At 39.2% G+C, this 19,408-nt stretch overlaps 1 protein-coding gene across 5 annotated transcripts; it reads right to left on the reverse strand.

Moving 5' to 3' along the window:
• Positions 1–1,048: 1,048 nt before the first annotated feature.
• Positions 1,049–19,022, reverse strand: thnsl2 (threonine synthase-like 2). Of its 5 annotated transcripts, none has more exons than XM_072372025.1 (10): positions 18,844–19,022; positions 17,836–17,906; positions 17,189–17,347; positions 16,687–16,881; positions 14,588–14,740; positions 13,557–13,796; positions 12,300–12,448; positions 2,725–2,880; positions 2,478–2,632; positions 1,049–1,420 (listed from the first exon to the last, which is right to left on the reverse strand). In XM_072372025.1, the coding sequence occupies exons 3-10, from the start codon at positions 17,325–17,327 to the stop codon at positions 1,195–1,197; spliced, it is 1,413 nt and encodes a 470-aa protein (XP_072228126.1). In that variant the 5' UTR covers positions 17,328–17,347; positions 17,836–17,906; positions 18,844–19,022; the 3' UTR covers positions 1,049–1,194. The 5 variants fall into 5 exon arrangements, with proteins under 5 accessions (XP_072228126.1, XP_072228125.1, XP_072228123.1 ...); XM_072372024.1 differs by having other exon boundaries at positions 2,755–2,880; positions 17,189–17,420; XM_072372022.1 differs by having other exon boundaries at positions 17,189–17,420.
• Between the last annotated feature and the right edge of the window lie 386 nt (positions 19,023–19,408).

Consider the following 19,408-nt stretch of genomic DNA (forward strand, 5'->3'; position numbering starts at 1 on the left):
ACCAGTGACCCTCTCTGCAGTTTTGATGACACAGATGCACGCTTACATTCACTCCTTGGGTAAATTTAGAAACACAAATAAACCAAATATGCGTAACTGTGGATGGTGGGGAATGCAAAAAAGAGTTATTGTTTGCCAGAAAGTGACTGTAAAGAGCATGTGCAACTTGTTGAAGCCGTGTCACTCGTTTTCTGTGGTTCCTCTCAGCATCAAAAAGACACAACATACACATTCACACGACATTATGTCCACGGTAATAGAGAAGGTGTATTTTTGTGAATAATTAGTGTTGCAATGGCTTAAATACAAATGCAGGTGAAGAGGTTTGTCTTGTACCTAAACATGTGACTGCTTTACCGTTTTGGCTTCGCATGTTTGTGAAGGTTTTTGTTTTGTTTTGGGGTTTTTTTGCCTGCCAAAAAGTGATTAGGGCTCCCAGCTAGGCACCGAATAGTTGTTTGTGCCTTGAAATGGCTTAATTTCATTCAAGTGAGTTAAATTGTGCAAATTGTAGACCAATAGTTATTCTCACCCTCTGTATTACCTTCAAGTACATGTGATAGTTTTGAAGATGCATTGTTTCTTATTTATGCTGAGAGGAACGATCGCAGACCACAGAAACCAAGCGGAAACCAGTGAGACAGCTTTAACAAGCTGCGTGCAACCCTAAGTTGGATTAAGTGGGTATATATAAAATGGATGGTTGTCTGCAGATATTTTACGAAGAATCCATATTTCTAAAATATTAATTTTGGTGTATATTTGAATGAATACAAGTCAAATAAACTAGAGGACAACTAGTGTGTAAATGGCCATTCTGACCTTTAGAAGATAGCTAGAAATACCTCAATTCACCTATTCATATTTTATAAAGAAAACTATATAAACCAGACTAATAACATTCCTTCTTTTGTTACTTGTTACTTACAATAGGTTCTGAAATGTGGGGTTATTGTTCTGTTGCCTTGTTTGTGCAAATATATGGGAATCAGTTGTATTCCAGAGTGTTAAAGTGAATCAGTAAATATTGAACTTGTTCAAATTTGGCTGAGACATGTAAACAGCTTGTCTTTATTCTTGATCACATCTGAACATTTTCATTCAAGTTTCTGAAAAATGATAACATTTTGATAGCAGATCAAACTTTATCTATATACAGCTGTTTAATGTACAGGCAGTATTTCTGAGATGTAATCAAGTGTAATAAGTGCCTAGGTTATTCCTGACTCTGCTCACAGACTGGATACACTCTTTCAGTCTGTCCTCCCAATCTTTGCACCAGTTGAGACTCCTCTCCAGGTTCTGGTAACGAGTGGGAAGCTTGTCCAATGCCAGCACCGACTGAGGCAAATCAAAGGACAGTCCTGCCTTCAGCACTGCTGCCTGAAACTTGGCTGGAGATGCTGTTGCAATATAACACCTGCAAAGACAGTGTGAGCACTTATCTACTGTCACGAACACCAAGTAGGAACAGTAGCGTTTTAGTAACAACTTTAAGTGTTTCCAGATGATGTGGATAAAAACTGCAGAATGCTCAAAAACAATTCCAGACAAGTCCTTTTTTAGCTCAGCTAAGTTCTAAAACAAACCCTTTGTTTCTTTACATCTTGCCTTATGCTAGAATTATGTTTAGTTAATATTGCCACATTTTGAGGTTTCTGTTATTACTTGCAATGATGTACAGGTCAGTACATTGTTTTGTAACCGATTATCCTTAAAAATGTACAGACCAGGAAAATACAGCTTAGTGGTAGAAACAGCTAAATATGAACTCTTGTGTGTGTTCTGGAAAGCAGGATTACTTCATCTCTCAGCCACTTATACCATGATAGCAACACTGGTTATACTGTCCACACTCTGATCCAGACTTCTTTACAGTGGCTTTTCTGTTACCAAAAGTCAACATCTTGGTGTCCAATACTTTGGTTTATGCAAAATTAATTACTCCAAACTCAGCAGCACTTTGTTTTTGTAAATGTTAAATGCTAATTTGCTAAACAAAGAGGGTGAACATAGCAAGCATGCTGGCGTCTTATCATTTACTGACTGAAACTAATTTAGTGATTGAATGCTCTTCTGCAAAGTCTAAAACAGGACAGGTGGTGAATAAAGCTCCCCTGATAAGGAAATTACACAAGAATTTTGATTACAATTCTGCATGTTCTTTTTTCATGTTGATTTCTTTATTCTCTTTAAAATAAGAATGTTTGAAATATGTAAAGCATGTGAGCTGTAGCTGGAAATAACACTGCAAATAAAGTTGAGTGCCTTGGTGTTTGAGTCTGTTCATTTTCTCTTTGAGTAGATAATTTGTTTAGTCTCCTTAAGTTCAATGTACCTATTAAAGTGACGTGATTAACTTTATTTAACTTTAAGTGTTTTACTATCGGAGTAAACCTGCTTGTTTACATTTTTACATCTGTATAGGCAGAATGTCCTGTGTGTATGTCTAAAGAGATTAACTTAGTATGTTTGACCTGTTCAGTCTGGGGCTGTGGGGAAAGTTGTAGTGATGCCATACAGCCACGGCTGTATGAGGACATAGCACATACTGGTTCTCCTTCCAGCACCTCCTCATGGTCTCCAGGATTCCCTCATTGTTTACAGTGCCAGTCAACATAGCTTGTGACAGCTACAAGTAAAACAAGAGAACAGTAAAAACATTTAGGTGGTAGATGAGTGATCACTGTAATCCCACAAGATAAAAGATGCCTGAATATATACATTGGTATCGTAAATGTCAATGATTGCTACCAGTTTGCGGTGGTTTTCAGGCAGCATGTGTCTATGTGAAGACTGAAACTTCTCCATCATGGTCTTAACTGAATAACCGTCTCTTCCTAGCAGAAGCCAGAACAGCCGCTCCATGTTGTATGGGTCCTACAGGCCAGAAATAAAGCAAGTGACACAGAGTTGAGAGGAGAAGCTCATAACTTCAGTTAGCATTGATCAGTAAGATGTTTGCTGACGCTTTGCGGGAAGACGTACTGCATCACTTCCTGTTAACTTGTTTGTGTACTTTGGAATTTCTTGCTCCTCTTGGACTATTAATGACCACTTTTTTTCTCCCTATAATTTACACATTTTTGCGTAGTTAACTCCTATGGCGTAACCACGCATTCTTTGGGGGGGTCGTGTCCCCCCCAATATTGAGAAAATACCAACCTGTCCCCCCCAATATACAGAAGAAAATATGTAAAATGCATGTTCTCCTTTTATGAACCCTGTCAAGGGATCGGTCTCTTGTTATGTCTTATTTATTTTCAGTGTATTTACGTGTGTTACCATGGTAACGGCTGCGCCGCGGTCGCCGTGGTTGATGCTAACACTCTAGCCAATGAGAGTGACCCACCGGGCGCGCCGACGTCTCAGCAGCGGCTCTCGTTAGCTTTACGTTGGACTTCTACTTTTGACGGAGCCGCTGCTCAACCGCGCCAAGCTCAACAGAGCAGATTGTACCAGAACAGGAAATCCAACACAGAATCAACAAAATAAACTTCCGCCCCCTTTCAAAATAAAAAAACGTAAAACAAAAATAACATTAGACTATTAGACTTTTCATTGTTAATGCACATTTTGAAACATTGACACAATAGAAATGAACCTGGACCTAAAAGTCCTCAGCACATTTTTTGTTAAAGGAAAAGTCTGTAATTTGTTACATCATTAGTTGTCCTTATTAAAATATTTACATCAACATGCTTTGGGTATTTGGTCGTTTTCCATTGGAAGCTGTCCTATTTGCTACAGAACTACTGGAAGAGCATAGTTGTAATTGGTAGGTGTGTTTAAGGTCAGTAAACAGTAAGCAACTAACCAAAACAAAGTGGGGGGGCAGTCACTGTCTCTGAGAAATTACACTATTCCTTTAGATGTGAACTTACATGGTCAATGTAGTCCTCTAAACTATGTTCTAAATGTCCAATTTTTCATATATAAATAAAGAATTGTAGATAATGCACTCAACAATTTTGTTGAGTGCCCCCCCCCCCCCCCCCCCCCCATGTCTAAACCATGGTTACGCCCTTGGTTAACTCTATCGCATACTTGTTCTATTCTAACAATCACTCCTACAGATCTTTAGTCTTTATTTTCACTTTTTAGCTGTGTGTCTGGTTCTCTAGCTTAGCATGACTACCAGTTCTCTTCCTCCATCTCCTGGTTTCACCTGCTCCGTGTGTCAGATGTTTAGTTACTCCTCTGCCTCCTTTAGTGGTAATGGTACATGTAACAAATGTAGTCTTTTTGTAGTTTTGGAGGCAAGGTTATCTGAATTGGAAGCTCGGCTCTGCACCGTTGAAGACCACCCGATAGCGAGCCAGGCCCCTTTAGCCAGTGTGGAGCCAACTAGCCTAGTCAGCTCCATTAGCCGCCCCCGAGCAGAACCCGAGCAGCCGGGACTTAAGAGTGGCTGGGTGACTGTCAGGAAGAGGAGTCATAGTCCTAAAGTCAAGCCCATCAACCTGTCCATGTTTCAAATAGATTTTCCCCACTCAGCGACACACCCGCTGAGGACAAAACCCTGGTAACTGGCAGCTCTATAGTCAGAAACGTGGCATTGGAGACACCAGAGACCATAGTCAAATGTATTCCAGGGGCCAGAGCGGGCGACATAGAATCCTATTTAAAACTGCTGGCAAAGGTTAAGCATAAATACAGTAATATAGTTATTTACGTCGGAGGTCACTAAAATTAATGTTGCCTCGGTGAGTAATTTTGCCAAAACAATGTCGGACTCTGTAGTTTTCTCTGGACCAGTGGCTGTGATGGTAAATTTTATGTCTCAGAACTAACAGACTCTGCAATCCGCATTAACCATTTGTGTCACCCAGACACACTGATTGTTTTAAACTATTTGTCTCTTAATTAACACCTAGACAAGATAATTGTTTTAACTTATTCTCTCAATTATCAACAAGACGACATCCTGCATCCTGTCCCCCTTCCCCCCAGAGGTGTGGTAACATACCCAAACAACAAAGCCCCGTTCTCAGGTATAAATGTTTCGGCTTCCCTTTGTCCTGGGTCTTTCCTTACCACAATTCGCTGAGTGGTGTGGACTGATCTCTCCTGCAGAAGAAAATAAAAAGCTTTGCCGGCCGGCAGAAAAGAAGAGGTCTCTATTTAATTTCTCCTCAGAGGTATTAGGAAGGAAGCGTGAAAATTTTAACCACATGGCGTGCGCAGACTTTTTGAAGCGCCACTGTAGAGGACAATTTAGACACGTTTTATATGTTATACAAATGGCACATTATATAGCCTTAAAACAGACTAACTAGACAGACTACTAAAGTTAGTTTGCTGTTAGGATCAGCATCCATGAGAACTGTGTGGATTTCAACATTGGACTGTGAAGAACACACAGCGACATGGATTTATGAAGGAAATAAATCCCTAGGGGGTCTGAGGGTCTTCCCCCAGAACATTTACAATTGAGTAGATGCCATTTCCTGTATTCTAGTGCATAACCCCATATTAGCACCAGATAATCCAAACTGGTTCTGTGAGATATAGTTCTGTCTCAATATAGTTCAACAAAGGGCCCAACATAAAAGTCACTGCAACAGTAATGTGTCTAGTAGTATTTCTTGGTCCTAATAGTCTTCTCGAGTTTAATGTATTTTATGTTTATGCATTTAGCAGATGCTTTTATCCAAAGCGACTTACAAATGAAGATATAACAAGCTATATAAAAAGCTAACAATAAACTATATAGTAGGAACCCACTAGTCTGACTGTCAGAGGTGACAGAGTAGAGATAGGGTGCAGGCATAGAAGGAAGTGCAGAAAGGTAAAGTGCAGAGATATAGGAGGTAGGGAAGTGCTAGGATAGGAGATGCTCTCTGAAGAGCTGGGTTTTCAAGTATTTCTTGAAGATAGACAGGGACGCCCCTGTTCTGGTAGCGCTCGGTAGGTCATTCCACCATCGTGGGACGACACATGAACAGAGTTTGGATTGTCTTAGGCGTGGTGTAGGAGCTGCTAGACGACAATCCTGCGACGAACAGAGGGACCGAGTTGTGACATAAGCTTTTGCAAGAGGATTCAAGTAGATGGGAGCCGTTCCCATCCCATCCCATCTAGCACTTTGTAGCTAACATCAGGGACTTGAATCTGATGCGGGCGGCTAAGGGTAGCCAGAGGAGTTCAATGAACAGAGGGGGGACGTGTTCTTTTAGGCTGATCAAAGACGAGACGCGCCGCCGTGTTCTGGACCATCTGCAGAGGTTTCACAGCACAGGCTGGGAGACCAGTTAGGAGAGCATTGCAGTAGTCAAGGCGGGAGATGAACTGCACCAGGAGCTGGGTGGCATGTTGGGTCAGGTATGGTCTGATCTTTCTTATCTTTAGCAATGCAAAGCGGCATGAACGAGCAACCAAGGTAACGTGATCTTTGAAGGTTAGTTGGTCATCAATCATGACACCCATGTTTCAAGCAAACTTTGATGGAGCAAGGAGATAGGGATTCAGTTTGGATGCAGATGCTGTGGTGTATGGTAGGTTTGGCTGGGAAGACAAGCAGTTCGGTTTTTGGGAGGTTAAGTTGGAGGATGATGGGCTTTCATCCATGTTGATATGTCAGAGAGACAGTCTGAGATTCGTGCTGAGACCGTGTGGTCGTCAGGTGGGAATGACAGATAGAGCTGGGTATCATCAGCATAACATTGGTATGAGAAGCCATGTGATTGGATGATCTGATTTTGAGTGGAATACCTTGAGCTCAGTGATGAGGTTTTCTTAATCTACATCATAGAAGTGGCACATATGTTTGTCAGATGCAGCAGCTTTGTCATCTAGTTTACCCTTCCAGTGACGTGAGACCGTAAGGTAGTGAAGACCTGATAGGATTGACCCAGTAGGTGTGTCATTCTTTCCCTTGAATCTTCGGTGTAGCTCATGTGACAGCCTGTCAGGAAGGAAAAGAACACCTTTCACCGGTAGTGCTCTTCCAAGTCTTGAGCTCTGTTGCTGATTTAGAGCTATACTTGTACTTTTGAGGTACCTTCCTGCGTCTGGCTTGTCCAGGTATTTCTTCTGGCATCTCAATGCCTTCTGCCTCGGCTTGCCTTTTTGCTTTTGTAAAAAGGACCTTGAACTCCTCGTCTGTCCTCATTGCCTTTACTCTTTGTATGACTCCTTCGACAATGGTGTATGATGCTGATAAATCAAGGTTCTTTCCCTGAAGCAAAGCAGATGCAGTGGCAGTCTCCTTAACAATGGGTGTGGTGATCTCCATGCACAGGATAAATTCAAAATCTATACTGCGCAGGAGCATCCAGGCATCACCTGCTGCAGAGTCTGTTGGATCACTGTCAGCCATGTTTCACTACTGCAGAAAGGACCTTCATTAGGAATCTCAGAGAATCTTCTCTGCATGCCGACCTTGTGTCAGACAGCCTATTCAGTTCAGACTCTTTGACCCAGGTACATGGTTTGTTGGAGTGTCACAAATGCAGCATGGTGTTTTGGGGATCTGGCTAGGAAAGTGTAAAGACTCTCATCTAGATTGAAAAAACTAACAAAGGGCTGACTTGATTTGGCACTCTCCACCAAGATAAGTTTGAGACAGTGGGCATGGCAGTTCACGTATCAAGCTTTCTTGTTGTGGCTTTGAATTGGTGACTGCAGGCTGCTGTATCCACCACTCATGTTAACGGCTCGATCGTAGCCTTGGCCCTTGATGTCTTTCACTTTTAATCCATTCTCCTCAAGGACTGTCATCACAACATCCTCCAATTCTTTTATTGTCGTTCTGCTCACATCAAACACACCTGTAAAAATATCCTTGATTTCCATTTGATGAACAAAACGAACAACAAAGGACACTTGCTCAACATGAGAAACATCTGTCTCATTCAAGAGAATGGAGACCGTTTTTCACTCATCCATCTCTTTGAGAATTTCTCCTCTGACAAAGGCAGCAAGGGCACCGATTATGTCATTCTGTGTCCTGTTGGACAACAGCGATACATGGGCTGTTTTCTGTTTTGAATGGATTTTGTTGACGTGATCAAAATGTATTTTGATGGTGGAGTCATATTTTGAAAGTATCTGTACAAGCTCAAGGAAATTTCCTTTGTTCAGAGATATATTACTTTCATTCTGACCCCTGAATGCTCCATTTTGTTGTGCAAGATACAGTGTAATTTCTATCAGTCTTCTCTTTATCTATGTGATTCTCTTCTGGTTTGGCCTTCTATGTCCACCCTTCTGAAAGCTTCTTCCAGTGGTCTCTGCTTACATTGCTCCACCTTACCATGCTTACCATATGTGCTTCTGTTTTTTAAGCCCCTTAATTTTTTCTGTGCCTTCTTTCCAATTGTCAACTCCCACCGTTCTTTTCTCACGGTGGGAAAGTGGGAAACCTTCAACTGGCTGACAATGTCCAATGGAGCAACAAAACTCAACAAATCTGTTAGAGTGATCTATGCTGTGCTTTTGAACATGTGCTGTATCAGTGGAATGTTTTAATGAAGATAGAAGGGCATAATTGTTATTTGTTGTTGTATCATCTGTTTTCTCTTGTATGTCTTCAACTTCATCATCACTTTTCTCCATATCCCTGTCATCAGTCTTCTCTCTGTCTTCATCATCACCATTTCCCTCCATATCAATATATATATGCTCTGTGTCTTTAACTTCTTCCTCCCTGATTTCATCATCATTTTCCTCCTAAATATTTTCATCTTCTTTATCCTCTGCCTTGTATCCCTCAGCTCTCTGGTATCTCCATCATTACATTCTGTATTGTCTTCATCTAACATAGAGCAAATAGCAATACTTGTACTGTGAACTGTATTGTATGATAAGTGGCCCATTTGTATTATCAAATAGTAGGCCAATGCCGTACAGCACTACTTAACAATCTTGGCTTGATTGGAGGAGAAAGGTCTATGGTTGGTCAATTCAAATGTTGGTGAATTTAAACCCTGAGAACCATTTTTCAGTACAAATTAAGCATTCTTGATCACGTTACCATCAAATTCTCTATGATAATCCAAACTGGCTCTGTGTATAAGCCTACACATACCTCTATCATATCTCCTCCTTTGATTCCTTAGATCCAATCTTTCAAAGACAAACTACCTTTTGCAGCAGTTTCCAGATGCTTTTTAACGATTTTCTGTTTTCTTTCTTTCCTGGGCATTCTGAATCTGTAATCATAGAATATGCGGGATTTCCTCCCCAAACATTGTTAGGCCCGGGGACAAATACGTTTTAACGGTGGCTGGTGGACCGGTGTAGACAGACTGATAGCAGCATTATAAGATAGGGCCCGATAGTTTCTGTGATGACAGGGTCACGAATGGAATCAAGGAACTGAGAATTAAAAAAAAAAAAAACTACAACACAGATTCGACAGGGGGGCCCACATTAAGCCAGATTCCAAAAACTGACTGGAGAATTTAAAATATGGCCACATAATGTATTGTTATAAATGTAATTTACTTAACACACAAAAAAAATCTACAATTCAAGAAGAGTCTTATAAGAATCAGACAATGTGCATTCTTGAATGCTGTGTTTTCAACAGAAACAAAAGAAACTGAATTAAAATAGCTGTTGAAAAGGTCTGAAACACATTTACTGCTCCGTGTAATAAATTGCAGCTCATTCATGTCACTAAAATTAGCTAGCCTAAATGTATCTAAATCTAAAATTCTATCTAAAATTCAGGAAATCTGCTTTGCACGGATGACTACATAATCTATTTCTATTGCAAAGTGTATCATAATATACACCAAAGCTAAATTCAAAGTTTATAATGCTCACCAAGCTCTGTTCTACTTAGCTGATCATCACATTGGTCTCTCTCTCCCTCTCAACTAGCTTCTAGCATTAGCTGCTAGCCTACTCAATAGCATTAGCCTACGAACAAGACTTTCTGTCCTTAACTTGCAAGCTGAAGTTTAAAAGGCATTTTCAAGAAAGCATTTTTAAAAATGATCCCAGATGCTTACCCCAGCAGGGTGTCAACTTAAACCTGGCAGAAACCCTGATATCCAATGCTAACCCAAGTTTTAACTTTACTTGCTAGCTTTGAAAAGCTATTCCCACAAGACGTAGTGAGGTAGGTCCTCCTTTAACATGCAATAGGCATCTCTACCTAATAATAGAATTTAGAAGGGGGCATTGGAGTGTTTTTTCAACCCAAGAGGGCAATTTAGTGTATTCTGCCAACCAGGAGGGCAGTTTAGCACAAATTTTTGCCTCCCAATAGGACATTTTAGCACGTGCACGCCACTGGATCTCTCTCAGCTAACAACAGCAATAGTCTCTTCTAAACCATCAACTTGTATGTTAGACCCAATCCCAACCAGACTGTTCAAGGAGGTTTTCCCCTTAATTGACACTTCCATATTGGATTTGATCAATCGGTCTTTGTTGATAGGATATGTACCTCAGACTTTTAAGGTTGCTGTAATTAAACCTTTACTTAAAAAACCTACTCTTGATTCAGAAGTGTTGGCTAATTATCGACCTATATCCAATCTCCTTTTTTTGTCTAAAGTTCTTGAAAAAATGGTTGCAGCTCAACTTTGTGATCATTTACATAGAAATAATCTGTTTGAAGAGTTTCAGTCAGGATTCAGAGTGCATCATAGCACAGAAACAGCACTGGTGAAAGTTACCAATGATCTCCCTCTGATAGCGGACTTGTTTCTGTGCTCGTCCTGTTGGATCTCAGTGCTGCATTTGATACGGTTGATAACAATATTCTATTACAGAGACTCGAACATGTTATTGGGATTAAATTAACTGCATTAGACTGGTCATACTTAGTCATATTTATCTGATAGATTTCAGTTTGTTCTTGTCATTGAAGAATCTTCTTCATACACCAGAGCAAGTCATGGAGTTCCTCAGGGTTCTGTGCTTGGACCTTTTTTTTATTTTTTTTTTAAACTTTATACCTCCTTCCATTAGGTAACATAATTAGACAGCATGGCATAAATTTCCATTGTTATGATGATGATACTCAGCTGTACTCATCTATAAAACCAGAGGAACCCAATAGGTTGGTCGAACTACAAGCCTGTCTTAAAGACAAAGATCTGGATGATTCAGAACTGTCTGCTTTTAAATTCAGACAAAACTGAAGTTGTTCTCTTTGGACCTGAGCGCTTCAGGGAGAAATTGTCTAGTTATATAGTTACTCTAGATGGTATTTCCTTGGCTTCTAGTACTACAGTGAGGAACCTTGGAGTTATTTTTGACCAGAATTTATCATTTGACGCACATATAAAAACAAGTTTTTAGGACTGCCTTCCTTCATCTTCGTAATATTGCTAAAATCAGGAACATCCTGTCTCAGGGTGATGCAGAGAAACTAGATCATGCATTTGTTACTTCAAGATTGGACTACTGTAATTCCTTATTATTGGGCTGTCCCACATATTCTCTGAAAAGCCTCCAGCTGATCCAAAATGCTGCAGCCAGAGTTCTGATGAGAACTAACAGCAGAGATCATGTTTCTCCAGTTTTAGCTTCTCTTCATTGGCTCCCTGTTAAATTCAGAATAGAATTTAAGATTCTTCTCCTCACATATAAAGCTCTTAATGACCGAGCTCCATCATATCTTAAAGATCTCCCTGTAAGATATTTTCCTAACAGAGCACTTTGCTCCCAAACTGCAGGTTTACTTGTTGTTCCCAGAGTTTCTAAAAGTAGAATGGGAGGTAGAGCCTTCAGTTATCAGGCACCTCTCTTGTGGAATAAGCTGCCAGTAAATGTCCGGGAAGCAGACACCCTTTCCACTTTTAAGATTAGGCTTAAAACTTTCTTTTTCCTTAAAACTAACCTTATAGTTAAGGATGGCTCAGGTGATCCTGAAACATTCCATAGTTAAGCTGCCATAGGTCTAGACTACTGGGGGGCCTCATGTGTCACACCTTTCCTCACTTTGCTCCCCCCACGCCCCGTTTAATTTCTCAAAGCAAGAATTCCAATCCATAAATTAAATCTCCAGTGTGATTAAAAATACATGTTGACTGAATTTTGCTCAACACAACAGACACAAAAACAATCGCCCCGTTATTAAAACTGAACTAAACATGCATTTAAAAGTCATACTTAGTGAAGTATTATCCAACTCATCTTAATGAAATTAATCAAAAACTATTTCATCAACGTGCATCAGGATTCGTTGACACAGCAGGCTCCTTAAAAACTGACAACTAATGATTATTCACAGTGTAAAATTACCGTAAGTAACACAGCATGTATAAGTAATACAGAGAGAGCCAAGTGTTTATATTCTGTGACAAGCAACTGAATGCATACGGTGGGCTGTGTACCTGAATGTCTATAGCAGGGGCCAAAGTTTGTGCGACACTGGGTGCCATGGAAAAGTCACCAGTGGTTACTGTCCGGTGCACTATGTCATTAGAATTCACCATGGCAACCAGCTTCAAGGGCAATCCCATCTGCTTCACAATATAGCCAGCTAAGACAGGGACAGAAAAAAAAAGGATAGGAGAATAAAAAATAAAAAAACATTTTTATTTGTATCTCTGTACAGTGTGTTCAACACATAGGGAGCATTTTAACATTTTAGTTAACCTAAAGTTTAAAGATATCTTTTCAGGATAGTTACCAGGGGTGCCGGGTGGCTAAACTGGTTGTCCAGGCACTTGAATGGAGAAAAATGTCCTTGACGCGGCTGCTCCAGTTTGTGGCCCTTTGCTGCTTGTCATTCACCTTGAATATCTTTGCTGTAAAAAGCTTTGCTGCAAGGAGCCTTTTACGTTGTGATCAAATACTTACTGACTGATATCTGCTGATTTTAACTTACATCATGGATATATGCAGCCAGTGATGAAAGAAACACCTATTTTTCATTATATGAGAGGAAATGTGTAGGTGCCTTTTACCGTATGAAGAAAAACCACCCCCGTAAGTGTATTACTTAAACTGACAAATATTATTTTGTGAAAATGTTCATTTTAATACAAAATTGACACATTTTAAATGTTAAAAGGTATTCTGAGAAATTCTGTCAATTAAAAAAATCTTAGACGGAAAAATCTTATTTTTCCTGACTATTCCATTATGAGCCATAACTAAAGTCCCATCCTGTCAAACCTCTTTCTTAAATTATAGGTAAAGGTATGAGGTAAAGGATTCACTGTTCATCACAAGCACTTTGATAAAGTCCAAGGTACTAAGCTACTGTGTTTTGGCACGCACACATTTTTTGTTTAGATCTTGTGCACTTCTGCGTTTTCTTGTGACATGAAATTGTGGAAGGTTTAGCTGCCCAATTCTTTAATTGCACTTAGAGAGCCAAGCAAAAATAGTAACATTCTTCTCATACTTTCACAGTTAAAAAATATGTATAACTGCACATCAACTGGAAAAATGATCATTTGATACATTTTCAAAACTATATTGAGTGCCCGTCAGAAATCATTCAAAAATAATTAATAAATAAATTAATGACTGAATGAATGAAAAAATAAATACAAAAAGTCCTTCAAACTTGAGTAGAAAGTTCTCAACTTGGAGTTGAGGTAGAGCTTGGGTTAGAAATGATTAAATCCATTTCAACCCACCTGCAATGTTTCCTGCTCCTCCAGTTGGAACCACCACCTCCAGTTCAGGCAGATCTATACCAGCCTCAGCCAGTTCCATGCCACTAAGCTCCAGGTAAGCATATATGAAGTGAGCGAGCTGGATCAGGACTCTAGACCAGTTGACAGAGTTTAGGCTCATGAGGCCGTAAGACCTCACAAGCTCCTGGTCAGCAAACAGACGGCGCAGAGGCTGGTCTATGTCATCTGAGCTGCCATCCGCTGCACAGGTGAAACAGAAACAACATTCCGTGAATTCCGGACTATTTTAAAAAGCTTACTTTTTTTCCCAAGCTTTGAGCAAAGCGGCTTATAATAATTATGCATATTAATGCCGCCAAAAACATTTGGCCTCGTAACATTAGACCAATGAAGTTAATGAATAGTTCACAGAGGTTGAATGAAATTGTACGATAAATCAAACAAATACACTGCTAAATTATTGTAAATCGGTCATTTGTACTCACCCTCAAACTGGAAAACAAATGAAAAAATGCATATGATGCAGCTTTTAAATTAAAGGCGATCAATCTCAGATGAGATTGTGAGAGCGACAACGAAGAGACTGAGGTGAGAGACTAAGTTCTGAGGCTGTTCAGTTCGGACACTGAAGAAGATGACTGATGATTTTAGTGCACAGGAGGAAGATAAAGAAGGTGATCGATGACTTTTCCTGGTAGGCTTTTTTTTTTTTTTTTGTTCCTTACCGATAGGTATTTAAGTTAAAACCATCAGTGTCACAGGCACTGTTTGGGAAAAATATTTGCAGTAAGTATTTGTTTATGTTATTATACGCATTTAATTGAAAGTTTAGAAATCCTCACTGTAACATCTTTCTGTGTAAATATCTCATATTACAATGTGGACACCCGCAAGAACAAAATGGATTTTATTTGTAAAATTAGAGGGTGCGGCTTATATTCAGGTGCGCTCTATAGTCCGGAATCTACGGTACTCTGTTTGATTAAGACAAAAAGTGACTTTTGTTAAGAGAACCCCCGTTAAAGGTGTACCTGCAAACACATGGACATTATCCTCCAGGCAGGTGATCATGTGTTTCTCTTGCACTGGAGTGACACGTCCTCGAGGATAAACCACCACCACATCCAAACCAGGGAGACCTTTTGCACTCTGGATGGCTGAGCCACCAGTGTCTCCAGATGTACCTGTGCAGAGACGGAAAACCCATGTAGACTGATTCAGATGTATGACATTCATTATCATCCTTTTTTTTTCCCTTTGGTTTTGTTTAGTTCTTTTTTGTCTTGTGCAAATTTCTTGAATGAAAGTTTGTTACAGTACTAAGGGTTCTTTGGTAATTCTTGCCTCATATTTCTGATGCAGTATGTGAACAATAATTAGACTAATCAGGCTCTGTAACTGTAAATGATTTGATAAAAAAACTAACACTAAAAGCACAAAAAAAAGATGATGCTTACTTTCAACTGTAAGTTGGCTATCTGGGCATATAATAAAAAACTGTCACAGACCCTTAATAACAAGTAAAAACATTTACACAAGGCACTATTTGAGGTGTTTACATAAATTATTATTTGAAAAATATGTCAATTCTCTTGTTTAGTTTGCTCAATGAACTAGTTAAATAAAATCAACAATCTACATAAGTTATTTGGTAACAGCAAAACTATATTGAACATATGAATTCCACACAAGCCAAAGGCAGAGAAACATTTGCGTTTTATTTATCAATCTTTCACTCCTATTATGTTCTTGATTATGCATTAAAAGAGATTCAAAAAGTTAAATTCTGAACTTGACTTAATGCTGACCAAATATATTTGGTTTATTACAATTATGCTTTGTATATCTAATATTCACCATACAATAAAAAAAAACTTAAATCACCCACATCCCCCTCCCAGTGGGAGGTTCCTATGTTCCAGAGTGATGGGCACATCAGGTTAAGAAGAGTGGCAGATGGAATGCTGCACCCATCATACCTAGTGCCTACTGTAGAAGCCTGTGGGGGCAGGGTTCAAATCTGAGGTTGCTTCTGTCATTAAGGGCTAGGTTCAGCCCAAAACATTAAGACAGAAACTACCTACATATACTAATGATGTCTGATAAAGTGCCTTGAGATGACAATTGTTGTAATTTGGCGCTATATAAATAAAACTGAATTGAATTGAATTGAATTGATGGTGTTGCCATATTCCAAGATGACAATACAAAGATTTTTGGGCTCAAATGGTGAACCCATCATAGAGTGAGAGCCATTAACCCTACTGAGAATCTCTGGGATGTGCTGGAGAGGACTTTATGTTGCAGTCCAGCTCTCCCATCATCACTATATGATCTTGGTTAAAATAATGCAACTCTGGACATAAATGAATATGTTGTGACTTTGCATATGGTTACCAAAACAGTGCTAATGAGACTGCATGCCGTAGTCAGAAGTTAAGTTAAAAGTGCTCCGATAACACTCCGATTCCTTTTTTTCCTTTTGGACAGGCAGTGTAGATTTCCCATTATGTACTACGCCTAAAGCAGTTGAGTGACAGCGTAGGGAGGGGTGTGTTTAAAAAAAAAAAAAAGATAATTTATTCTATAACATCTATGGCATCTCACAATTTACAATTATGGATTGGGACTCCACAATGTTTTGGTCATGTGGAAAAAACATGACAATTACACTTTTTCTGGTGAAATTGAGCTTGTAATAAATGTCAGTAAAGGATATGAAACTTCCTTCCTTAACTAGACTCTGAGTCAGATGTGATTGACTGGTCTACATTGACTTCTGGGTGTTTTGATCAGGCTATAAATCAAACCCTGTGTTTACGCCAGATGTCACAGGGTTAACAACGGCCCAGCCATTAAAAACTGTGACCCCACAACAGGCAGGAGGCGGGAAAGCGAGTGTAAAGTGAAAGAGAAAAAGAGGTCACCTGAGAAATGAGACAAATTATTCACTCATGTGAGTTAGGATTATATTGATGTTTAACACACATAACCAAAGAGAAACTACAGTGTGGAAATCATGGAACCAAACTACACTGAAAGAACAAATGTCAACATCACTATTTAGGTCTTTGGGATGATACAAATCTAGTTTTATTACTTGGTATGAGATATTTTGTTACATTCTTACCTACAAGAACAGTAGCTCTGCCATTTTCTTTTCGTAGAAAGTAATTGAGGAAGTGCACTGTACAGGTCATAGCCAAGTCTTTAAAAGCCAAAGTATCTCCATGGAAGAGCTCCAAGACTGACAGACCCTCTTTCAGTCGGGCAGTTCTGATGACCTCAGGCACAGAGAAACCAGAGAAGGCTTTACCTACAAGGTCTAGCAGATGGAAAAAGAACAAATTAACAATTATCAAATAAGTTGTAACTAGTTTACTGTACATTGACTAACATACCAACTGACTAATCTTTGTGATCCTTGTGCAGGAATTTCAAACATTACAGGATGACTAAGCAAACGTAAGTTAAAGTTTTTATGCTCGCTTTTGGCTGCCTATATATAGAAAACATACTTAGTAGGACTTATGTTTGAAAGTGAATCATTCCTTCCTATCATCATATCCCTTTATAGATCCAATCGTTTCAAAATACATATTATTATGGCAGGGGATTCTTCCTCAGCTTACCCTCCAGGTCATCTCTGGGGATAAGATGAGCTGGGATAAACAGTGATGCGACCTCCACCACTAGCTTGCTGTAGGGCAGCCCTTTCCAGCATCTGAGGATGTCAGGGCCCAGCACGGGCAACGTTTCTGGCATGAACATCCCTCCATCTGGAGCATAACCTGAGAACAGCACATCCCTGAAGTCCCACCCAAGAACCCCACCACGAGTACTGCAGTACCGCATCGTAATAACCTGTGAACCATTCACACAAACTTTTCACATATTCAACATTTTATCTGTGAAATCAGCTCATATTGTCAGCTACTGCTCTCTTCATTTGTCAGAAAGAAAAAAAAAAAAAAGATTTCAGAGCCCATATTATATTCATTTTAATAGTTTGGTCAATATCATCGATTCTCCACAGAGTCCACCTGACAAAGTGTGCAAAATTTGACAACGAAATTATCAACTAGTCAGAGTGGACAAGCCAAGAAGTGCATATCAACTGCTTTCTCTACTTTGGTCCACAACATTTGTTAGCTGATTATTTTATGTTAAAATGACAGTGTCTGTGTTTTCGGTTTCATTGTGGCGTCTCGCTGTTTCCTGTTTCCACTTTTCTGTCTCTGTCAGCCTTCTCCCTGTAATCATTGCTCATTTATCTCACCTGTGTCTTGTTGTTGTCTCTGTCTTCAGTATATATTCTGCTTAGTCGTGCATCTGACTGATCAGCTCATTCTGTGGATTGAATTAATATATTTGAGAAAAAGGAAAAAAACAATTAAATGTCCTGTTTGTTAGGTTGTCTTTTATCTATCTTTTAATTCAATATGGGGTTTAAATTATTTCAATAACTGCATTCTGGTTTTTCTTACATTTAACACAGTAGCGTGGGTTTTTTTTTTTAAACAGGAAAAAGTCAATCTGAAACCTTGAAAAGGACTCATAACCTATGTGAACTATCATATCTGCAAAGTAAGTAAATACTGTGTGCACCTCACTGTCGATAATAAAATCATGCACAACAAGCTTAATACTTACCGCTCTTTAGTACAGGGACTTACATTTAATGTCCTCCTCATTCATAGAAGGCTACATGAAACCTGGCTTAGTTTTAGTTGCTCTGTGGCAGGTGCTTTCTGCACAAAGATGTATAGATCTACTGAAAAGCTGTTGACAGTGCCAGGGACAATAAAAGTTGAACTTTGAAACAGCCACCATAGGCATTTCTTATCTTAGAAGGAAGGCAAACCTGACTTATCTTTGAAAAATCCCTAACTTTAATTTTCTTTATATTAAAAATATATATGGTAGTGTATTTGATTTGAGCTCCCAGCATACCAAAACCATAGGCAACTGCTGCAGAGGGTATAACAATGCTGAGATGTATATCTGAAAGTAATTTTGTGGGTATAAAGCTTAAACCACTGCTACAACAACCACACAAGGACTCGGGCTTAACGTCCGTCGGCTAACCTTTATTTAGCTGCAACACTTTTTGCTAAATCGTTTATACTTAAGCATGTTTTTCATATTTATGCCAATGCATATATTATCACGTGTTCATTCTTAAATATTCAAAACACTTGTGAACTTAAAAAGTGATCGAATAAGACTTCAAATAAGGCTTTCAAATGACATTCTGATTTATTTATCTATTCTTATATTAGCTTACCTCGGTTCGTCAGTGGGAAAATCTTTAGAGGTCTAGTTTAGCCAAGAAAACAAAAATCTAAATTTCTAACTGTAGTACTCTAGTTTAGCCATAAAAGACTTGGCTGCAGACAAGACGGTGGACCAAAAGGACGGAGAATCTCCCCTCGGTGTTCTGGCAAACAGCAGTGGTGTAAAATCAATCCGCCACTGGCGCAGTGTTGCCAGATCTCGCGATAGAAACAAGTAACCAGCTCCAAGAAAACAAGCCCAAAACAAGCCAACAGGTGACCGACCATGTCGAAGTATAAAGAGAGGCCTCTTGATAACTGCATAAATACCAACATTTTTTTTTTGTTTTCAGTAAATTAACAGTCCTCATAAAAACTTTGAAAAGCTTTTTTTTTTTTTTAAACTTTGATTAAAAAAATGTATTAGGCATAAATAAAAGCAAACTGACAATAAACACAAAACCTTTGAATGACTTACATGAGGCAATTGTATGATTTATAAATGCAGTGCATTGGGTCCATTATATTTTGATTTCTTTGTAAGTCGAGTTAGATCCAATTAGTTCACCTAAATGA

Source organism: Leuresthes tenuis, unplaced genomic scaffold (genome assembly GCF_036924035.1).
Source record: "Leuresthes tenuis unplaced genomic scaffold, fLeuTen1.0.hap1 SCAF_19, whole genome shotgun sequence".
Classification (NCBI taxonomy): domain Eukaryota; kingdom Metazoa; phylum Chordata; class Actinopteri; order Atheriniformes; family Atherinopsidae; genus Leuresthes; species Leuresthes tenuis.

What these genes read in the sequence shown, in the direction of transcription:
- thnsl2 (XM_072372023.1), bottom strand. Translation starts at nt 17,411, where the DNA reads ATGCGGTACTGCAGTACTCGTGGTGGGGTTCTTGGGTGGGACTTCAGG. An exon ending in CAGAGCTACTGTTCTTGTAG is followed by an intron (nt 14,741 to 16,686) that starts GTAAGAATGTAA and finishes GTCTCTGCACAG; the next exon opens with GTACATCTGGAGACACTGGT. An exon ending in CACAGCCCCAGACTGAACAG is followed by an intron (nt 1,421 to 2,477) that starts GTCAAACATACT and finishes CTGTCTTTGCAG; the next exon opens with GTGTTATATTGCAACAGCAT.